This window comes from Solanum pennellii, chromosome 3 (genome assembly GCF_001406875.1).
Source record: "Solanum pennellii chromosome 3, SPENNV200".
NCBI lineage: Eukaryota > Viridiplantae > Streptophyta > Magnoliopsida > Solanales > Solanaceae > Solanum > Solanum pennellii.
In genome coordinates this window covers 19,163,716-19,188,377 of record NC_028639.1, presented here as the reverse complement: position 1 = coordinate 19,188,377, position 24,662 = coordinate 19,163,716, and the positions used below count along the sequence as shown (strand labels likewise).

The 24,662-nt window shown below is 32.3% G+C and overlaps 1 protein-coding gene across 1 annotated transcript; it reads left to right on the top strand.

The window, feature by feature from the left end:
• Positions 1-8,503: 8,503 nt before the first annotated feature.
• On the top strand, positions 8,504-9,866 carry LOC107013250. Its single transcript, XM_015213206.2, has one exon. It carries the CDS (start codon positions 8,772-8,774, stop codon positions 9,864-9,866), a length of 1,095 nt encoding a protein of 364 aa, XP_015068692.1. The 5' UTR covers positions 8,504-8,771.
• Positions 9,867-24,662: the final 14,796 nt, after the last annotated feature.

The window sequence follows — 24,662 nt, the reverse complement described above, 5'->3', positions numbered from 1 at the left end:
ACTTGGAAGTTATTAGGAAAGACCTCCGAAAATTCCCTCTCTATGGGGACAAGCTCAATGGGAGGAATTTCGTTGTCAATCTTTGAATCCTACTATATGATATACATACCCTTTGGAATAGAATTTGCCCCCTTCCACTCTAAAACGGGCTCATTTGGAAAGTTAAACTTCACCACCCTTGTTCTACAATCTATAGAGGCATAGCAAGCATCTAACAAATCCATACCCAAAGTGACATCAAAATAATGCATATAAAGTTCTACTAGATCAACACATACGTAAATATATTGGGCAATATTATCGGACAATTTTTATACACCCTTTTTGCAAAAACCGACTCACCCAACGGAGTAGACACCATAAAAGGTTCATTCAAGATATTGGGTAAAATGTTAAGAATTTTAGATACTAGAGGAGTAAGAAAAGATAGTGTAGCATCCGTATCAAGTAAAGCATATACATCAATAGACAAGACTTTCAACATACCGGTTACCACATCAGGGAAAGTCTCTTGCTCACCTCTAGGGCGGAGAGCATTAAAAGCGATTTTTCTTCGGAGCATCATTAGAACCACTTGTTTGAGATTGACCACTACCCTTGTATTGACCCTTCACAATAGGGAAATACCTAACCTTGTTGCCACTCTTTCCACAACAAATGCAATAATCTGTTCCCTTAAGGCAATCACAGTAATGCTTTTTGCCACACTTTTCACAAGTTTACTTCTTGGTTGGTGAACTAGTATCCCTTCCCTTTTTAGTCGTAGGATATGACACCCTATGATTCCTAGGTTTAGGAAACATGGAAGGAAGTTGATAATAAACCCTTTTCTTGAACCTAGGATTGTGTTCAATATCAAGCCTACCCTCTGAAAAACCACCCTCAAAAGATCTTGCCGTCTTGGAATCTCTACTCTTTCTCTTAGATCTTGCCTCTCACAGTTGTTAAGCATGAAACATGAGACAAGAAATTTTCATATTTTCATGTATCATAGCCAAATGACATTCTTCTTACAAGTCATCCAAAAATCATGTCACAAAGCGGTTCATTTCATCTCTAGGATCGAAAACCAATGAAGGAGCATATTTTAACAATTGAGTTAAATTTAAGGAGTATTCAAGCACACTCATACCTCCTTAATGAAGGTTGATAAACTCCACCACTTTAGCTTACCACTTCTCCCTTGGAAAGAGTCTATCAAGAAAGCCTTCTTCAACATTTCGCAAGTCACCTGTTGACCCCTTAATGGCCTGTTCTCACTCCATTAGACATACCATGTTTAGGCCACACCTTTGAGTCGGTAAGTGCTAACTCGGCCTTCTCACTAGTAGCCAACCCCATAACATAGAGGATCTGGTAGATTTAATCAATGAACTCGTGGATTCTTCTTCATCCTTTGACCCATAGAGAATAAAAGATTCATCCTAGTGAAATCCCTCAAACGAGAGGCCATGGTGCAAAATTGTTGGTTTACTCAGGGTACAACCTCCCAATTAGCTTGGGCCGTCATGGCTTTGGCTTGAGTAGTGACGGCTCGGTCTTGTGTTTTAATGGCTTGGGCCATGTGGAGAAGAGCACCCCTTATGTCGCCATCTGTCAAAGGACGAGGATTGATCGGGGCTTGGTCATCATTAACATCTTCTACAAGAGGAGGAACTTGATTGCCTCGTGGAGGAACTCCCGCAGTGGAAATCTCTTTTTGAAGTCTTTGTGTCTCCTTCCTTCTAGTATTCATTATGTATAATCACAATAAAAGGACTAGATGCTAAAAACACATAGAATCATATCTCTAGAGGAATCATATAGGACTTCCAAGAAAGTAAGAGTTTCCTAAGCATCACATAGATTCCTATCCATAAGTGTGGCGCGCTTCACAATTATGTGTAAGAATATACATAGAAGTTGTTGAGAGGGACATCAACTAAAATATATTCAACCTCATGCTCTGATACCATGTTTTACACATCCTGGAATTCCTCTAGACGTAACCGGTGTCATCGTCCTCTTTCAGGACTAATACTAGCCTCTTAGCTTACATAATTATATTAATAGGTCAAAATTAGTAGAAATTTAAAAACATTTCATTACTTTTACATTGAGGTTTGTATAGACCACTACATATACATAGTATAGTTATATCAAATATACATAGACCCTTTGTATAAGAATATTTCTTAGTCTTCTACTTTTATCGCACATAGATACATATAATATAACATAGTCTCAAATAGATCTCTTATCTTATAACCATCTAATAAGATTGAAACAATTGTAAAAAGTATTGTGTCAGTCTTTTATTTTTGTCGTGTTGCGTCGGCTGTAAAAAGCCAATTATATAAAAAGTTGTAAAGTAAATAGTAAGTGTGTCGGCCAATAATAAAAATAGGCCATTAAGTTTTTGTTTTTTGCGTCGGCCGAATGTAAAAAGGCCAAGTGTAAAGTAGATGTCGGCCATTTTGGCCAAAAGTGTGAAATTTTTGTATATAAATAGAGGGCTTCCCCTCATAAATAAAATCATCAATCTTTCATCAATCTCTATTCACTACTCTTCCTATATAATTCCGCTTCCATCTCAAAATTGGTATCAGAGCTAGCTAATTAAATAAGAACTATGGAAATTCTGGAGCTACAAATCTACAAAATCAGGTATACACTCTTAAATTTATGAGTAGCTAAACAAATTTATTCCTGAAAATCTCTTGTTAATTATAATTATTTATCATGTTCTAATAATGTTATAATAAGCATCTTTAGAAGGTTTGCTACAGAAATATTCTATGAACAAGTATGCCCAGACTATGCCATCCTAAAGTTGAAACCGGTAGGCAAAGAAGGCCGTTTAGGGGAGTAAACAGAGTTGAGGCGCTGTTAGGGTAACTAATCAAAGAAGAAAGCTGTAGTAGTGACTAGACGAGATGATTATTAAACCATTATTATTACATAATAAGTAAGTATAATTTATTAAGAGGTTGAAAGGAATAAAACTTTTAGCAAAAATGAATAAAATGAGTACCTACTTAATTGATGATAATGATGAATATAAGATATTACTACTTTATATATTAAAAAATCTTAATACTGACATAAAAAGAGAAATTTATGATAAATTGGTAACATATGAAATAATAGAGATAACAACTCAAGGTTGGACTCAGTTAACCATACAAAGTATACAGGATGAACTTTATTATGATATGTATGATTTATATGATGATATAGATACAGACTAATGATAAATTACGAATATTTACAATATTGGGTAAAAACTATAGAAGATATAGATCTACATGAGAAATTACTAATAGAAAATCTATTCGATTATTTGAGAACTAGAGAAGTTGAACATCTAGAATATATTACAAATAATGCTAATGAAATACAACGATTAGATCTACTTAAAAGAGAATATTACAGAAAGACATTTTATGAAGGATAATATAATACCAAGCAAAGAAACTAAAATAACAACAAACAATATAGGTAAAAAAATAAGAAAAACATGGAAAAAATTAAGACCCTTATATATAGAATATGAACTATCACAACTAGTCAAAACAAGTAATAATGAAAAAGACCATTTAATAGATAAAATTTCGAAAACAGAATACAAATATGTTCGCTATTTGAAAAAACAGTATGAACAAAGAAATTTATAAACAACAATTAATAGAAAAAATAATGGAAAAAATAACTGAAAAAGAACAAGAATTACAACATAGAAAAAGAAGATTAGAAGAAAACATATTAGAAGATGTATGTAATAAATCGATACTAGTACAAAGAAAAGATATATCTATGTTAAAATTAGAATTAGATTGTCTTGAATATGAGTTACAACATAATATAATACATAAATTATAATGAATAAAGAAGAATTTGCAGTAGACGAAAAAACATATGAAAATCAAGACGGAATGATAATAAAAATAATATTTTCAAATCTAGGAAGAAGATATAAAAAAATAGGAAATAATCTATACTTAATGTTAGAAAGAGAAACAGCAAAATTAGAAGACAGTTTAACAGCTATGGTAAGAATAACAAAAGAAAATGAAGAAATAGACAGATCAAAAGAAATAGAAAAAATAAGAATACAGGCAAAACAAGAAGTACAATACGTAGAAGAAATAAAAAATACAAGAATAGAAGAACTAGAAAAAGAACTAACAAAATTAAGATTATTATATGAAGAAAAACAAAAAGCAAAACAAATAGAAAAAGAAAAAGAACTAGAAAAAGAATTAAAAAATAAAATAAACGAAGTACGACAAAAATTAGATGAAGATCTTGAATTAAATGAAATAAATGAAATAGATGAAAATGAAAATGACCAAAAATCGGAAATAAGTGATATAAGTGAAACATATACAGAAATCTTGGAACAGACAAACAAACTAAAGAAATTAGAAATAAATACAGGAGATACAAATAGACCTAGTACATCAGGAGTTAAACCAGAAAATAGTCCAGGAAATAGTCCAAGAAATAGTCCCAGAACTAGTCCTAGAAGGGCACAACCAACTTATTATACAGAAAGTTATCAACAGTCAGATAGAGCTAATACGATATGGAACAGTAGATTAAATAAAAATTGGATACCAAAACCAGCAAATGAACAATATAATTTCTTAGACCTAGATTGTGTAACAGATATAAATAAAGCAATGTTACTATGGACGGGAAATATATCCAAACAACTGATAGATAACAAAATAAATACAACAGAAACACCAAGATATATAGAAAGAACATTTGTAGGAACAGTTAAATTATGGATAGAAAATCTACCCCCAGAAAGTTTAGAAGTACTTAGAAATAATAAAAAATTAGATGGATCTTCTTTAGCAACAAATATAGAAATATTAGATAAATACGAATTGACGATAAGAAGTGAATTCGGAGGTATGACCACAGATGTAAAAGAACAAAATAAAGAAAAAATAATAAACAGGCAACTTATGACAAAATTAGCTATATGTAAAATGTGCTTTATAGAAGAATACACTTGCGCATTTAAAGAATATTACTACAAAGCAAAATATAATCTTAATGAAGCAAAAGAAGTAAGACACCAATATTTTACAAAATTACCAGAACCATTTAGTACAAAAGTAATTAAAGATTGGGAGAATGAAGGGCTTACAGATACTTTAGGATCTAGAATAAAATTCTTATCTCAATGGTTTACACAATTATGTGAAAGCCAAAAAGAAAAATTAAAAATGGAAAAAGTATTAAATAAAAACTTATCATGTTGCAAAAATAAAATGGCACCACAATTTGGATGCACATATAAAAAACAGAAAAGTAAAAGATATAAAAATTACACAAAAAATAAAACTAAGTATAAATATAAACAACCAAGAAGAAGATATTATATAAAAAATTATAAAACAAAAAGACCATATAGACCAAAGAGGAAAATATCCCAATGTACTTGTTACAATTGTGGAAAAATAGGACACATAGCTAAAAATTGTAAATTACCAAAAAACCTAAAAAGAAAACAAATTGCAGAATTAATTATAGACGATGAAAAATATATGCAAATAGAATACATAGACTATGAATTAAGTGAAAATGATAGTATATACGAAGTATCAGATATAGAAACTGAAAATGAAGAAGAAAATACTAATACAGATAATGATGAAATAAATGAAGAATAATGTCAGAAAGTGAAATAAAAATAATAACTGAAGAAAATTATGAAAATGAAGAAATATCACATCAAAAAATCATATTTGATAACACAATTTTTGAACAAATAAAAGGAAAAGAATTAGATTTAAGCGTTGAAAAGATACTTGAAACATCCTTATTAAAAAATTTGTTTAAAAGACGAAAAGAAGAATATTATGTAGTTAGTCAGAAAGAACATGCCATAGATTGTAAATATACAAGTGGAAAAGCATATATACCTATAATAAACAAACGAATAATAAATAAAGAAATACAAAATATAAAAAATAAAGCAGATATAAAATATGTACATTTAGGAGGAACAGAAATACTGATAAAAGCTTGTTTCAGAGAAGGAATAGATACACCCATTGAAATATATCTAGCAGATGACAGAATAATACATCCTATAGAAAAAAGCGTAATCAGTGCAGTTAGAGGAAATTTAATATACCAAAAATTTAAATTCATAATAAGTGCTAATTACACAGTAGCATTAACAGATACAAACATAGATAAATCATTAGTACTATATTGGAAATTATCAGGAATAAAGTTAGCACCAGGAAGTAAAATATTTACAGCAAGATGTAAAAATCTATATATATTAACCACAAAACATAAAATAACAGCAAGAAATAAAATTGATAAAATAAAAATAGAAAATCCTTTCGAAAAAATAATTACTGTAATAGACAATAATGACTACAGCTATAAAGAAATTGACATGGAAGAAGATTTAGAAATAGTAAAAGAAAGATTAAGTACTTCAAGCGTACCAAATACACTAACAAGAGCTACCTCATCAAGAATGAGTACATCTAAAAGAAAATATGAAATGCCCCAAGAATTATTAGAAGAAATAACACCTAACCACTATTTTATAACAGGAATAATGGATCAAAGAAAATATAAAATCTTAATAAATACAGGACAAGAAGAAAATCATATAACAAGAGAACTAGTATTAGAAGAAGAAATTATAAAAACAGGACACACATACCCTGGATTACCCAGTGAAATAATAAACACAAACGAAGAAACAACAGAAAAAGAAATAATTATAGGAGGAATTCCATTAAAATTACAATTTAAAATATACGAAGGAAATTATAATATCACGTTAGGAATAAAATGGTTAGAAAAAGTTAAGCCATACAAAATAGAAAATGAACAATTAACAATAACTTGTCAAAATAAGAAAATAATCATAAAAAGAACAAAATGAATAATGAAAATATTTATTCTTGCGAAAATTATTGTAGAAGGATATTACAACAGATATTATACACCTATGATAGATACGGGAGCAGAAGCAAACATATGTAAATATAATTGTCTACCAGAAGATAAATGGGAAAAACTAAAAACACCTATGGTAGTAACAGGATTTAATAATGAAGGAAGTATGATAAAATACAAAGCAAAAAATATAAAGATACAAATATGGGATAAAATACTAATAATAGAAGAAATCTATAATTTTGAGTTCACAACAAAAGATATGTTACTAGGAATGCCATTTTTAGATAAATTTTACCCACATATAATAACAAAAACACACTGGTGGCTTACTACACCATGTGGCAATAAAATAGGAGCAAAAAGGGTAAAAAATAAACAACGAAAAGCTATGGAATGGATAAAAGGTAGTGAAAAAATAAACCAAGAAATGAAAAATATAGATAAAGAACAAGAAACACAATTAGAAATAATCATATTTACAATAGACAGAGTTCAAATAATTAATGAACAACTAAAACAACTATACAATGAAGACCCATTACAAGGATGGGAAAAACATAAAACAAAGGTAAAGATTGAGCTAATAGACGAAAATAGTATAATAACACAGAAACCGTTAAAATATAACTTCGATGATTTACAAGAATTTAAAATACATATAAATGAATTACTGGAAAAGAATTATATACAAGAAAGTAACAGTAAGCACACAAGCCCGGCATTTATAGTTATAAAACATAGTGAACAAAAAAGAGGTAAAAGTAGAATGGTTATAGATTACAGAAATCTAAACGCCAAAACTAAAACATACAACTACCCAATACCTAATAAAATACTTAAAATAAGACAGATACAAGGATATAACTATTTTAGTAAATTTGACTGTAAATCAGGATTTTACCATCTAAGACTAGAAGAAGAATCTAAACAATTAACAGCATTCACAGTACCACAAGGTTTCTATGAATGGAATGTATTACCATTTGGATATAAAAATGCACCAGGTAGATATCAACACTTTATGGACAACTATTTCAACCAATTAGAAAATTGCATTGTATACATAGATGATATATTATTATATTCTAAAACACAAGAAGAACATATAAGATTATTAGAAAAATTCATACATATAATAAAAAATTCAGGTATAAGCTTAAGTGAAAGTAAAGCAGAAATAATGAAACCACAGATAGAATTTCTAGGCATACAAATAGATAAAAATGGAATAAAAATGCAAACTCACATAGTACAAAAGATAATCACCCTTGACGAAAATATAGATACAAAAAAGAAATTACAATCATTTTTAGGACTAGTAAATCAAGTAAGAGAATATATACCAAAACTAGCAGAACATTTAAAACCACTACATAAAAAACTTAAAAAAGATGTTGAATATTATTTTGACAACAAAGATAAAGAACACATAAAGAATATTAAGAAATTATGTAAAAATCTACCAAAACTGTATTTTCCTGATGAAAGTAAAACATTTATATACATAGTTGAAACAGATTCGAGTGATCACAGTTATGGAGGAGTACTAAAATATAAATATAACAAAGAAAAGATAGAACACCATTGCAGATATTACTCAGGATCATATACTGAAGCACAGGCAAAATGGGAGATAAATAGAAAGGAACTATTTGCATTATATAAATGTTTACTAGCATTCGAACCATATATAGTTTACAATAAATTTATTGTAAGGACAGATAACACACAGGTAAAGTGGTGGATAACCAAAAAGATAGACGATTCAGTTACAACAAAAGAAATAAGAAGATTAATATTAAATATATTAAATTTTACATTTACAATTGAGATTATTAAAACTGATGAAAATCTTATTGCAGACTACCTCTCAAGAAAGAGATACAATGAAAGATCTATTGGCAATGATGACAAATCTATGCCAAAAAATAGAAAAGATAGAGACAGATGTACAAAATCTGAAAGCTAACAGTCAGCAGCATGACTCAAAACATGCGGAGCTACGTCGTGCGGCAGACGGAAAACAGCCAGAGATAGAAGGAGATGATGGGAAACTCCTAAAAACCCATAACAATGTTTGTTTAGATACAACTGCAGGTACAAGCAAAAGAATTAATGAAAAACCAAAAAATACAAATTTAAACCAGCTATTTGCAAAACCATTTACCCAAAAACCACAAAAGCAGATACTAGTAGAACCACAAACATCTACCTATGCAGTAAGCCTACAAAATGACAAAAAGAGATATAACTACATTACACAATCCTACATTGAAAACATATACAAAATTCAAACATATCTAAACCTAAACCCAAGATCCACACAAACAAAAACTCCCGAAGAAGACTATATAACCCAGAAACTACAAGGATATAACAAACTTATTGCACAACCTAAGACCAACCCCAACCTAGTAAAAACATGTTATAACTACGGACTATTAAATACAGTATACACATATACCGGAGAAGAAATAGCCGGAATACCAGAACTACATAGAGCATTTTTAACATATAAAAGAATTTCCAAAGGAAATTTATTCTATATAAAATGTTATACAGCACCAGCAGAGATACTATACGAAGAGATAAAATCACCAATACAGGTGGTAAAGATAGGATTAACCAGAGATATTATCATTCCAGAAGAGATAGAAAAACAAAATGAGATACCAAAAGTAGAAATACCTAACTTTTATGCAAATAAAAGAATAATTGGTATAGCTACAATTATACAAGAGTTAGCAAACAATTATTTAAATGGCAATGCCATTTGGAGCTGTTATGCAAGAGATCAGGTAATGATTTATGCGAACTCCAAAGAGCTAAGGAAATCAGATATGGATGAAGTCCAGCGATGGATTTTGTCATTACTAAAGCCAGAAGAACAACCAACTACAAGAGCCTTGAAGAAGGAATTTATTTCAGAAGAATTATAAGTAAGATATTGCAAACTTATCAGCAACAAATACCCAGATCATAAATGCTCCAAGTGCAACGGAGAAGATAATGTGATACCTACAGTTGATTTAGGATAAGAACAAGCTACACCAGAAGATTCCGATAAAAGAAGATAAAAAAAAAATTATTAGTGTTTATCGTTTTGTGTCGGCTGAATATCAGCCATATGTAAAAAGTATTGTGTCAGTCTTTTATTTTTGTCGTGTTGCGTCGGCTGTAAAAAGCCAATTATGTAAAAAGTCGTAAAGTAAATAGTAAGTGTGTCGGCCAATAATAAAAATAGGCCATTAAGTTTTTGTTTTTTGCGTCGGCCGAATGTAAAAAGGCCAAGTGTAAAGTAGATGTCGGCCATTTTGGCCAAAAGTGTGAAATTTTTGTATATAAATAGAGGGCTTCCCCTCATAAATAAAATCATCAATCTTTCATCAATCTCTATTCACTACTCTTCCTATATAATTCCGCTACCATCCCAAAATTGAAAATTTATATTTCTAATTAATCGGTTTGGTTTGGTTGTTTTTGCCGTTGTTTTTTAGTAAAACCAAAACCAAACTAAACAGTATTGGTTTTAAAAATTAAAAATGCAAACCTAACAAATTCAAACCAAATATCAATTTTTTAAATCGGTTATGGTTCGATTTGGTTGTTAAATCATAACCATGAACAACCCTAGTGGTAGTTGTGAAATTTTTAGGGTTAATATGTTTTCCAATATTGTAAGTTGTTAATTATTATGATTTATTGTATTGTTAATGTAATTTTCAAAGGCCTAACCCATCAAGGACCCCTTAAAGTTGGATTAATTGTATTGTTAATGTAATTTTCAAAGGCATAACCCATCAAGGACCCCTTAAAGTTGGCACGAAGTTTCACTTAGACACCTCAAATGGGCAATGTTCATTTTAGACATGTCATGTACGGTCGCGATGTGTCATTTTGACAATTTTTTCTTTACATGGCTTAGTGAGTTTAATACACTTATTGAACGCGCGTGAAAAAAGTTTTTAGTTGATTCTTAATTATTTTTCTTCTTCATTCCCATTTCCCGCCACCATTTTTGCAAACTTAAATATCCAATATGGTGAATAAAAATAGTTGTAGTAAAATGATGAAAAATGATTGACACTACTTTAGAAATTTATGAATAGACCCATTTCAAGATTAAATATTAAATTATTCATGAGATTCTTTCCCGAAATAATTTAATATTTAAAGAGGAGTTAGTTTAATTTTTGGTGAATTATAAATCTGCTAACTAGAATTAAAAAAGGTATGAAAAAGACATTAACAAAAAAGAAAGAGCATGTGTATGGTTCCCACATGTTTTAATAAAAAAAAAGATGGAGATATTTGGAGAAGACAATGGGGTGGGGGAACGAGTATGTGTATATTTTTCTGCAAATGAATAGGGGTATTTGGAGAGAGGGGGGNATGGGTATGGATTTTTGTAGTAGACAATAAGGGGAGGGGTCATGTGGGGATTTTATTGATTTAATTTTTTTTTAAAATTATATGGACAAAAATCCATGTGTCATCGAAGCGTTGGTTTCTTTACATGTTTACTAACTATTGTTGGGTTTTAAAAAGGTGTGAATGGAAAATGAAGAGTTGAGACTTTTATGAAATGTTGCGACTTTTATGAAAAGTTGTGACTTTTATGAAAAGTTGCGACTTTTATGAAAAGTTGTGACTTTTATGGAAAGTTGTGACTTTTATGAAAGGTGACGACCTTTTTGAAAGATTGTGACTTTCCAAAGGTTTGTCACCTTTCCGGTAAGGCACAATAAGAACCTTTTCGCACTACCCTTTGTTTTCTATAAATTGAGGGACTTCCTCTCATTTTAATATAGAGTTCATGGACTTCTTCTTCAACTACTTAATCTAGTATTCTAAGTGTACTTTACTGCCGTTGAGTTGTTTGCTGACACCAGAGTTTTTGGTATCTATACTCTGGTGATTGAGATCATTTTACCCTGGGTGATAATATTCCAAACCAAACCTCGGATACTAGAGGGGAATAATTTCTTTAAGGGACACTGTGAGTTCAGTGGACTTGATATTTTTCCTACTAAAAATTTTCCAGATTCTTGTACGTGTTTTACAAATTTTAGATTTGTGAATTAATTTCAGTTCTTCTATTCTTTTGTTCTTCACTGGTTCATTAAACATGGTAACGTCGTGTTTCTGCAATGTTTGTTGGAATCAGTAAGATTCTTTAGACACATATTAACAACAATACTTCTTTAAGAAAAATATTTCATATATTTTTTTTAATCAGTTTCTGATTCTAGTTTCGCTACTAGTTTTAATTTTCTAGATGGAAAATGTCCTTAAACTTTGTTGTCTTACAAAGATATTCAAAGTTTTGTTCTAAGTATGTTTGAAATACAAGATGAACAACAATCTTAAGAAAATTATTATACTGTTAGTATTTCCTTTATTCTACAGATTGAGAGAATCGGATCATGGAAGTAGAAGAGAAATGCATTACTTCTCCATAATTCGTTGCCTTGTTTAGCAAGGTCGAAGTGAGAATGTAACAGAAAATTTTTATCGTATTCCGTTTAAAGATTAACAGGTAACGCGTTGGTCAATGAGTGTATCGCACTCATTATGACAGGTAAGCAAAAAGTGTGAAAATACCATAGCGGGACGCTACATCTGGTGTCTAAAATGAACAATGTCTAGTTAAGGTATCTAAGTGAAAATATCGTGCCAACTTTAGGGGGCCACCAATGGGTTAAGCCAATTTTAAATTAGTTTTCGTCTTAATAAATTTCTGAACTTGACCATAAGTACCTAAAGCAAGTTTCTCTCTTTGTAACTTTTGAAATTTGATCCCCAAGTTTCTCTAATTCATATGTTTTTAAATACTTTAAGTTGGAATTCACAGTATTCTTAATGTAATTTTCAAATAATATACCTTACCTCATTTGTTTTAGTTTATGTGGTAGTTAGGGGTGTTCGTGGTTCGGTTTGAATCTGTTATTGGCTAAAACCAATCTTATTAAATTATATAAGGAGGAACATAGTTTATAAGAGTTATCATCTTTGATTTTTTTTATTATGTGTATCTTTGGAAAAAGATCTGCAATCAATATGTTGTGGAATGAATTTTACTTCGCAAATATTGTTGCTTTTAAAATTCTTTAGTTTGCAAAAATGAAAGATGTATATTTTTGTTTGATAAAATAGTATGTCAAAATGTTATAGTTGGAATACAATTTGATACGAAAAACATTTCTATGTGATAAAGAATACAATTTGTACTCCATGAGAAATGTTAGTGTGTTTTATTTTTGTACTCCATGAGAAATGTTAGTGTGTTTTATTTTTGTAGACTAAAAACTTTGGTGGTTTTATACTCTGGATAAATTGGACTATGCAATTGGTTTGAAGAATATGAAAAATTGACATAATAAGTCAGTGTTGTACTTTTGATTTTCTATAAACTTCAATGTAATATAGAAATAAATTGTACAATTTTTTTTGTCCTTATTGTAAGTATTTTAAATACTAAGTGATGTCTATTATTTATGATAGAGGAAAAATACCAGTGACTTAGAATTTGTGATTTTGTGTCTCTATGGAATGAACTTTGACATTGTGTAAACATTGTCAAAGAGAATTGCAGCACTATAATTCTTTCGTAGAATAATCTTTCCAACATTAAAATATGAGGAAAAACTATTTTCAAATACATGAAAAATATTTTTGAGATCACATTTGAAATTGGCGGTTATTTGCTTCTGATTAGACTTGGTGTCTAATTTAACTTTGGAGCAAAAAATATGAAATTTAATGATACTTTTGTATTATGTTATACCCACAAAATTCTTGGAGTATGTTTGGTATTGTGGTTGTTGAGTTTCTCTATTACTAGTATATAGTGTGACTAGTATGAAACATCCAAATCATATTTTATTATAAGTGGGAAGCTCCAAGATGTAAAGTTTAATTACCATTTTATCCCTATACTAAATAAAAATTTTATATTCATATTTGATTATTTTATTTTTGAAAAATATTGAGTAGTAAACTTTTTTTACTGTTAATGAATTGAGAATATTTGAACAGTTATGAAAATTAAATAATCTAAACGTTAAAGAAAATGAAGAGACAAATGTTAGTTAATGAGAGCAAATAGATAGAGATTTATGTTGCACATTAACTACAATATAGAAGCAGATACCTTTACATTGCTAGAATCTTAAAAGTTGTAAATTTCAATACAATGAATCTCATAGTTAATATATTAATATATGTTATTTTCAATGATAAATACATGAAAAGAAGCTAAAGAGACTAATTAATCATTTAAAGTGAGTATTATATGAAGTCAACAATAGTTTTCATTTTCCTCAAGTTCCCTCTCAATTTTTATGGGTTCTAAAGAAGAGTATATCATTTCTCTGATCAGTTTTTTCTCAATCAATGTCAAAGTTAAAGGCTATTAAAATACGCTATGAACATTGTTGGATTTGTGCAAGAATTTAAGCTATTCATGTTGTTGGATTCATCAAAGAAATTTCTTAGTGAAGAATACACTCATGACACTTATTATTAAATTTCCTTGTTAGGGCTTAATATGTGCAACACACAACATTAATTTTACGGTAAAAGATTTCATTATGTTACTGATTTTACACATATTTCATTAACGTAGCACATAACATTTCACTTATTCATTTAAATATTGTAGTTGTGTAGTTTTTTGGATTTTGGATCTTAGAAACAAAAACACCAGGATGTTATCAATTTTAAGAACATTTAGTTTGTATTTTTTTCTATTTTATAACACATAATATAACTTAAAAATATTGCTAATATACAATCTTCACAAAAATATTTTTATTAATATGGCCACACGCACGTGGCGCGTACCGAGAAACTAGTTATATATACACTTGTTCAACACAGTAATCCTTGAAAACTCTTCCATTCAAGGAGTCATTTCTAAATGATTTTCAAAAAGGGTTTCCAAAATCTATCTTCTTCAAGTTTTGATTCTATGCATGGGTCTTCATGTAAAAGTGTTTTAATTATTCAAATAGGTTTTTTCTAGTATTAATTGATTATTTTAAGGTCAAAATCCTAATGAACTCATGTTTATTCATATTTCCAACTTTTAACTTAAGAAAATGGTTAAATGAACATGATTGTGTAGTGTTTGAGCTTTGGTTTCCTTATTATATTATTATGGTTTAGCTACTTACCTAAGGGCCATATTATGATGAATTATTGAAGAATTTATTATAGGGGGTGAAATCTTAGTTAAATGGTGAGTTCGTTTTATTGTATAACTCTTATTCTGAAATGCTCTTGAGTGGTATGGTCCACCTTCTTGGTGGCGGTGATTACTTGTTGCATTTGGTTATGTTTATTGTGAGTATCACTTTGAAGGCCTAGTGTGTGAAAATGAAGTGATAATTATGAGGTTTATGTTCATATGCATTATCAATCTTGAACTGTATGTTTTGCCTAGATTATGCTGAAATGAAGTAATTGTATATGCTTAGCATGTTAGTGTGTAATGTGATGAATGTAGGCCTAAGAATGTACATAATTGAGTGTAAATGAAATGATTCTTATGTGCAAGGTGTGCTCACATGTACACACACACTCAAGATTTAATGGATAAATGAAGCTAAGAGAAGTCAAAAGGGGAGTTTTGGGGTGAACACTCTTCGTGAGTTGAGATGAAAAGTTTAGTAGCAACCTCACTACATCCTAACAGATTTTTAAGATAGGTAGGAGGATGAATGCCCTTCGTGAGTTGAGATGTGGTGTTCACTAGTTATCCTTAACCTATAGTATGTAATGTTGAGAATCTGTGGGGAGTTATGCCTAGCACCGAGAGGATACGAAGAAGTGGTGGTTACACTTCTTGAGTTGAGATGTTGTATTCCAATGAACCTCTTAATATGAGTACTCCTAGTTAGTTGAGAATGAGTTCCTTAGTAGCTAAAGGAAAATGGGGGGTCCCTTCTCCGATAAGGGAAGTATCAGGATTCCATGCCTAAATCTCATGGTCTATGTCTGTTAAGATAACCATCACAAAAGTGATAAAATCACTAAGTCCTCTAAAAGAGTGTACTACTTAGGGTAGGTAGTGGAATGGGACACTATGTATCCATTGAACTAGGTAGGCATTCCGAAAGGGGAGTCTTGGTGAGTCTTGTATAAATTGAAATTATAAAGTCTTCTAACAGAGTGTACTATATAGGGTAGGTGGTGGAATGAGACGCCATCTACGAATTACACTAGGTAGGCATTCCGAATAGGGAGTCTTGATGTGTGTTATATGAATTGTATGAGCTAAGTCATCTAAAAGAATGTACTGCATAGGGTACGTGGTGGAATGAGATGCAATCTACTCATTGCACTAAGTAGGCATTATGAAAGGGAAGTATTGGTGTGTTGTTTGAGTGTTCTTGTAATGTCTTGTCATTGACTGGGGACTTGTTCTCCCGAGGTGAGTAAGACTTAAAGGGGTAGTCTTGTGGATCACATAGGTTTGTATTGAAGGAGGAGTATGGGCGTTTCCTTCATTTCTTACCTTGGTGAGTCTTGGGATAACCTTAGTTCGGGAACTCCTTCAGAAATGAGCTCACTTCCTCTTTGCTTGACGTTGGAAGTTCAGTGTTTTTGAATAAGGATAGTTCATTGTATAGTCAAAATAGTTTAATGTAAATTTTTAAAAGATTATTGTAAAGTCTCTTTTTGTTAAAATTTTGAAAATCATTCTCCAAGTGTTAAATGATGAGTCTTATGTTGTTTTACTTTGATATTCATGAATGTTTTACTTTATTGGCATGAAAGTGTATTTTTTTCTAAAATGTCCCTTTTTATGTTTTTGCATATGCCATACTAGTCCATTATTTGTACTAACCCCATACTTTCCTATAATTAATAAGTATAGGTTGGAATCAAGGAGAAGTCTAGAAGGCGAAACATGGGAATTCTACTCTCTCAACGTTTGGTATATATTCATATATTCGAGGACATAGTCTATGTTTCTTAGTTTTGTTACAAATATTTATTATGTATTTTCTAAGACCCGCAAAATTATTTAGAGTGTCTAGATCCTAACATGTCCGTGATAAGGGTAAGGTCCTAAAATGTCTTAAAATATGTTATTGAGGTTGTAAGGTTTGAGGCGATCTACAAGTCAAACATCAAAGGACAACGAAGACGTTCCACGACTAGTCACCTATGTGTCTCATGTGTCTTTACTTGCTTATATTTGTATATCTCGAGCTTATGAAGTCTTTAAAAGAGTTATAATAATTTTTATTGGTATTATATGGAGTTTCAGAAAGGTTGGAGGTCAAACGTTCAAGAACGTCTAAGAAGTTCCAAAGTTACCCTTGAGACGTTCATATGTGTCTTGTTGGGGCGTAAAATGTTTTTAGGTGTTGCATGTAAAATTTTTGCTGAAAATGATGTGTAAGGTCCTTGAGCTGTTAATGTTTATATTTACTTTGGAAATGTACGGGTACAACCTCCAAAGGGCCCCACAAAAGTGCCAACAAGAAGGACCCAAAGGTTGTCGAGACACCACCTTGGCAGTGTCAATCGACGAGCTCAAAGGACGTACCGTTAGTGGACTGACGCCCCTTTGATGGGGAGGAGTCGATGGGAACTTATCCTGGAGAAGGCTTGGCCACATGACAGCCTCAGACCCAAATGAAGGAGGCAGAGGACGGCCCGTCGATGGATCCATGCCCCCTCATTGGTGTCCGTCGATGCAGGCCTGCAGTTAATGCCATGCATGCTGCCGAAGTATGGGATGAATGGGAAATTCACACCACGTTCTAACCTGACCCTAGGAGGTTTATTTACCTATTATAAGTATATATAGACGATCTATAACGTGAATAGCCCATATTCAATCCTCCAAATCAAAATCAAACCTCCCTCTCCCAAAAATCCTCTCTAGCAACCTCTATTAAAGGTGAAGTTTAAGGGCAGCGTGTAGATGTGATTTCCATGGATTATTCCCCAATTTATATTGGATTCTTCATGAAATAGAGGTATGATGATCTTTCATCTCTAACTAACCTTTCACTTGGAGAGTTAATCTCAAACTTTTCAAAGAAGTTTCATGATCAAATCTCTTCTTCTTCAATCTAGCCATGATTTCTTTCTTAAATTGATTTCAAAAGAATATTATGAATGATTGATGATTATCTACTGATTTCGACGTGATTTTCAATCCGATTGCATGATGAACCCATGCTCTTTCAAAAACTTGATTTTAGCCTATGTATAGCTTTATGATCTTCATTTTATGCTTACCGTTTAGTGAATCAATTATGTTAATATGATTATGTATACTGCATAGAATGTATATTGATGAATAATTACTGATTAATGATCCATGTGGATCAATGTATGATGATTTGAACAAAGCTAATCTATGTTCAATGTGTTCACTATAAGTTAGTCTTCATGGTGATTGTTGTAAGATATTAGAATATGTTAAGTTTCTTGTAGCTACTTTTTTAGGTTATTATGATGATTGAATTATGGATAGAAATCTCGTATGATCAAAGTAAAGAAGGATTGGCACGAATTGATTTAGTTTCTTCTAGTCTATCGATTGATAATACTATATATGTGATGTGATCTCAATTTTGGGTTAGATGAAGCATGGTTCCTTTTAAGTAATGATGTATTTAGTTACTTCCTAACGATTACATTATTGTTAAGAATATGATTTATGATCAAGGCCTTAAGGAATTAGTAGCATTTCCTATTTTCTCTACTCTCTATTGAATTGATAGTTTAATGCATATGTTGGTATCTTGATCTTGTAGGGATTTAAGCATGATTTTATCATCTTAAGTGTACTTCCCTAAAATTATGTTATTGATAAAATATTATTGATGAACAAGACTAAGGGAATTTGTTGATGATATATAACTCTCTACTTCCTAGTATATATGTGATGTATTATATTAGATTGTAGTATGATCTTGTAGCGACTTGTACATGATTTCTTTTATGATTATGGTAATTTAGATACTGACCTATACATGGTTTATTGATTAAATAGTAGTAATGGTCAATGATGACCAAAGGCTAAAGGGTTGGTAAGACTTGCTTTACTCTTCTACTTCTCTACTTCTTTATAGTATTGTTGATGAAGCCTTGTATGGCATTGTGTTGTATGGTCCACTTATGGTGGTGGTGTTTACCTTATTTTCATTATATGTGTATTAACTATGGCCTTAAAGAAAAATATATAAATAGATGAGTGTGTGGTTATAATGATCACACTATGTGAAGCTTATGCCTACTTTTCTATTCTAGTTCTGATCTAAGTTATATGTCTATTGTATAAGCATGTATATATCTATTTAAAGATGATGTGTAGGTATTTCTATTAATGAAGTTTTAAGGATTAATGACCCCTCCCATGTACCCCTATGTGAAGGTGTGAATAGATAATGTTAGGAGTCTTAAAGTGTAATATGAACTTGGCTTGTCTCCTATGTTATTGTGGGTTGTGTGGTCTATGCTTGAAAGTGTAATGTGGTCTTAAGATGGTGGCTGCCTCAATGTGTTGTTGTAGACATTATGTGATTTGAACAACCCTAAAAAATGAATAGGACAAATACATAAGGTAACAAGAATGTTTGCGATTAGACCAAGGTTCACACGGATTGATACGCGTAGAACCAAACCTCAGAACCCTTATTACGACAAAGCCAACTAACTTGGGGAGTTAGTTGAGCTTGGAAAGGTTGGAACTAACCAAGTAAGGCTCTTGAAAATGGAGATTTAATCGAAGGAGTCTTTACCTTACTTAAAAAGAAGAAATCTTAAGTTTTGAGGGTCCTGGGGTAGAATAGTCTTTTCCAGGACAAGGGTAATATCATAATTACTCTAAGGAATTAATTAATTAATTAGTTAATTTAATTAAAGAACCAATTCGGCTTAGGTTGACCCGAAATAATCCATTTTACAAGGGCCACTCTACCCGAGTTCGCGCCCCATTGGAAGCAACAAAATGGTGATTTATTTATTATGTAAAATGGTACTTTCACTTATAATTAATTAAATCAAATATTAAGTATTAAAGAGAGTCCTAAATTAACTAAGTCATTATCTAAGCCTAAACAACTTCACACGTTTCACTCTCTCATGTTTATCACATTCTCACATGCAAACACTGTTGTTTTCTCTCTTCCAATTAATGTGAAGAATAGAAAATATAACAAAGGTTATTCACACTTAAAGAATCACGAAAAAAATCTAACAAAGAAAGCTAATACAAAATGTGAAGGCAAAGGAGTTTTCCGTCGAGTGGGTGGTGAAACTTTAGGTGAGTTGGATGTGGTTTTGGAGGATGGTTTGGGAAGCAACATCAACATTTGAACATCAATTAAGGTATGGGTTTCTTTACTCTTGGTTCCTTTCAAATGATACCCCTTAAGATTAAAGATATTCACTCGGAAAACTAGGATTGTTCCCCTTTTTCATGTCCCTGTCACTAGCTCCCGTTGAACTTTAGGTTGGGTATGTTTACTGGTACAATGTGGGGATGAAATTTGTTTTTCGTGATGTTTATGTTTAATTATGCATGTTTGAAATTTTGTGAATAAGGATTATGTTTTTCGAAATCATGTGAAAAAGTGATGTGTGTTTGTATTGTGGCAGTGAAGTTGGTCACTGTTTTGAGGTGTGCAAAGGCATGTTAATTCTTGTATTTTATGTGCTAAAGTTGTGCACAATGTGATGTTCATATAGTGTGTGAAGTTACAAATTTTGAGTGAAAATGCTTGACTAATGTAACTACTAAATTACACCTAACAATGCACTAAGTGCTTGGTTAAATGCCATAAGAAACTAACATGAAAAGGTTGATGAAAGGAAGCTAAAAATTTAAAAAAAAATATCCAGGTTAGTGTACTTTTAATCTCGTTCAAAAAGGGGGTTGAAATCTTGAAATTTAATACATTAAAAGAGGTGAGGCCACCAGGATTCGAACTTGTGACCTCACTCTTTAGCTACTGGAATTTGCGAGCAATGAAAAAGAAAAGGGGGCTGGGGGAATCGAAATGGGGTCTGTTGGGTTAGAAACAAGAGAATAAGAATTTTAAAACAAAATAAGAATAAATGGGAGGCGTGGGAATTGAACACACGACCTCCATGCAGCGAGTGAAGGAGGAGAAAGTAAAGAAAAGAAAATGTGAGGCGTGGGAATCGAACCCACGACCTCAAGGTTGGGAAGGAGAGTGACAAAAAAATTAAATAAGAAAACAAAGTGAGGCTGTGGGGGCTCGACCCCACAACCTCACTGCCAAAACGCCTAGCCTAATGAAATTAATTAAAAAATAAAATAAGGAGGATGTGGGGGTTCGAACCCAAAACCTCCCAATGCTATAGAAAAATTAACAACAAAAATAAGGAAGCTGTGGGGGTTCGAATCCACAACCTCCCAATGCCCTAGCGAAAATTAAAGAATAAAATGTAAGAGGTTGTGGGGGTTCGAACCCACAATCCTTCGGCTAATTTAAGAGGAAATCAAGTAGAAAATTTAAGGTACAATGTTAATGTTGGAGTTCGATTTAGAGTTCCTATATTATGGAAATTAAAAATAAAATCAATGAAAAATGTAAATGTTATCCAAGTGATTCGAATTTGGGTTTCCTTACCCAACATTTCGTATTGATACATAAGTCATACGTGAACAAAATATCCAAGAATAATGCCACCTACTTAGATCGAAATCAAGATGTTGGCATATATACAAGATACATAAGTCTTGTACTACATAATCTTAGGAATGTATGAATCAAATAACGAACTATGAATGAAGCCCCATGGTTCGTGTGTATAGACTCATAAGTCTAGCATACGTTCAAAAGTAAGTGAACCTAAGATAAATGATGAATCCTAGAAGGGTTAAGTATTAGTGTAAGATACACTTAATGGCCAAGTGCATTGGCATAAAATGAGATGAACAATGAAATGCAGAAATGAACAATCAAATGGCGAAACCCTAGAAGGGTTAAGAAAGGGTGTGAAACACACTAAATGGCCAAGTACATCGGCATATGATGAAATGATTATTCACTTAATAAGAGGTGGGTCACTATGAATAGAAAAGGTGATAATGATAAGGTATGTGGTGACAACATGACATGAGGCTAATGTAAATGATGAGAACAATCTCAAATGAGCCGAAGTAAATGTTACCAAAACGTACTCACCAATGAGAGTGTAAGATAATGAGGAGACCAATATCTATGAACACTCTAATGAAAGTACTTATCTTAACACTCTTAATACTAATGATGAGATGAGAAATCATCTAATGAGGTATAACGTCCTCATACTAGAAACCAACTTCAATGACGTATGAGGAATGAAATGGAGCATTATACTGAGCATCGATAGGCTACCTCTAAGCGGTGATGCCTTCTTTCGTGAAAGGCGGAGGTTCACGTAACTCTCATGAGATGATACTGTCCGGCTTGCCGGGTATGGGTCTCCTTATATCTCCTAGTCTTTGAACCTATACAGCCAATATAGGGATCTGGCGGGTTAAATTCCCATGTACGCTAGCATGTTTTGGGTCACTTTGGCCGGTGATTCCACCTCTTTTTGGTGTGGGGGAGACACTGGATTTCATGATGCTCACATGATCTATGTTGGTTAAAGTCAAAGTTCCCAATGAAAGAATGAGGCCAGCCTCAAATGATGCACATAATGAAATGAATGATACTAAAGGTGTTAGAATAGGATAATAAAAAGGTGAGTTAGAATCAAGTAATGATATTAGGTCATTCTTGGTCATTGCACAACGAACCTAATGAAAGTCTTAAACTACACCTTAGGTATAACTGCTGTTTACACTGGCCTATGAACGAAATGAAATGGAGTACGTATGAATGAACGAACCACACTCTGTGTTTGCTAATGAAGACCCCCTAGTTGAGGCCCCATCTGTTGAGCCCTCATTTTTGGGATGTCTTGATGTTGAATTCATGATTCTAAGGTCTCGTGGCATATGAATGAATGATATTAAAGAATTTATGTACTACATGCAAAATGTGGTGTATGCTATATGATGTGTGCTATCTGTAAACATTATGTGCTGTGTGCAAATGTGAAAAGTATGATGATGTATGTTATTCTCATCGCATAACGTTCCTATTCGAAATCTGGAGAGATCACTGACTTTCCTAATCCTAATTTGGAAACTTTCCTAATCACAATTTGGCAAGTCTACTGACTTGACTTCCATAAATCATGTTGTTAGGAAAGAGCTATTATTCCTCATGAATGTCCTTGGTGTGTGCTTGCATATACCCATACTTAGTACAAGTGTGTACTAGCCCAATACAAACTCTACTATTTTAGGTGCAGGCACAGGTGGACGATAGAGCTATAGGATTATCACTGCAATTATCCGGACGTTCAACATTCATTCGGCTTTTGTAGGTCCTCATCCTTTCGAGGATGCTACTGTTTTATATTCTAGCTTAGTTTTAGAGTTGAGCTAGTGGAGCATGTTCCACTAGCGTTTCATTCTTGTATTTATTCAGACTATGTATTGGTGCCATTTTTGCAATTATATACTTATTAAGACTTGAACTATTTCTTTCAATTTCTTATCTCTTAATGTTATATGGTTGATGGTGAACAATTACTTATTTAGGATAATGTTTTTATAAGTATGTTAAGAAACAATAAGTTTAAAATTTTCTGCTAAAATTAACCTATGTAAAGTAAGAATGACGTAAGTAGGCTTGTCTGCGACCTCTGAGAGGTCAACGAAGCCGGTCTCGTCTTGGGTCTAAATTCCGGTCGTGACAAAGTTGATATCAGAGCGCTAGGTTAAATTCGGAGGATAATAAGTTCACATCAATCACATTGAGTAGTTTCTAAGTCTAGGTAGTAAAGTGCACCACTATCCTGGATTAGAGACTGCATGATGCGTAGGAAAAATATCCCTTCTTCTGATCTTATCGTGCTTTTCCTAATGTCTGAGTTCTTGGTGTTACGAGCGTGTCTAACATAAATCCTTGTTCTTTTTAAAAGAATGAACACTAGGATATCTAATGGTAAGAGGAGAGGAGGAGCAGCTGCTAGGGGTAATTAGAATCAACCCCAGGTTCCAGCTGAAGAAGTGGCCATGCCAGTTAACCCAGCTGGGTTGACTGATGCTGAGGTGAGGGCATCTCTGGATCAGATGGCACAGGGCATTACGATGCATGCTCAGGCTAAGACTTCCCAAGTCAACTGGTAGGATGTTCGGAGAGAAAACCCACTGGTTCACAGCATGGCTGACAGGTTGCGAGACTTCACGAGGATGAACCCTCCTATTTTCACACGGTCTAAGACATCAGAGGATCCTCAAGAGTTTGTGGATGAAGTACACAAGATTCTGGTGGCTATGGGGGCCACAGATACTGACAAGACTGAGCTTGCTTCCTATCATCTCAAGGAAGTTGCATAGACTTGGTGCAAGATGTGGAAAGATAGCCGTGTTTTTGGTGGAGTGCCAGTTACTTGGGAGCTGTTCAAGACAACATTTCTGGAGAGGTTCTTCCCCCGAGAGATGAGGGAATCCTAGGTTGAAGAGTTCATCAACCTTAAATAAGGATCTATAACGGTCAGGGAGTATTCCCTGAAGTTTGTTAAGCTATAAAGGTATGTTACTTTCCTTAGTATTTAATAGCAAGAATGAGAATAGTACTGAGCTTTGTTTAAATTATCCAGGTATGCTACTTCCCTGGTTTCAAACAGCAGGGATG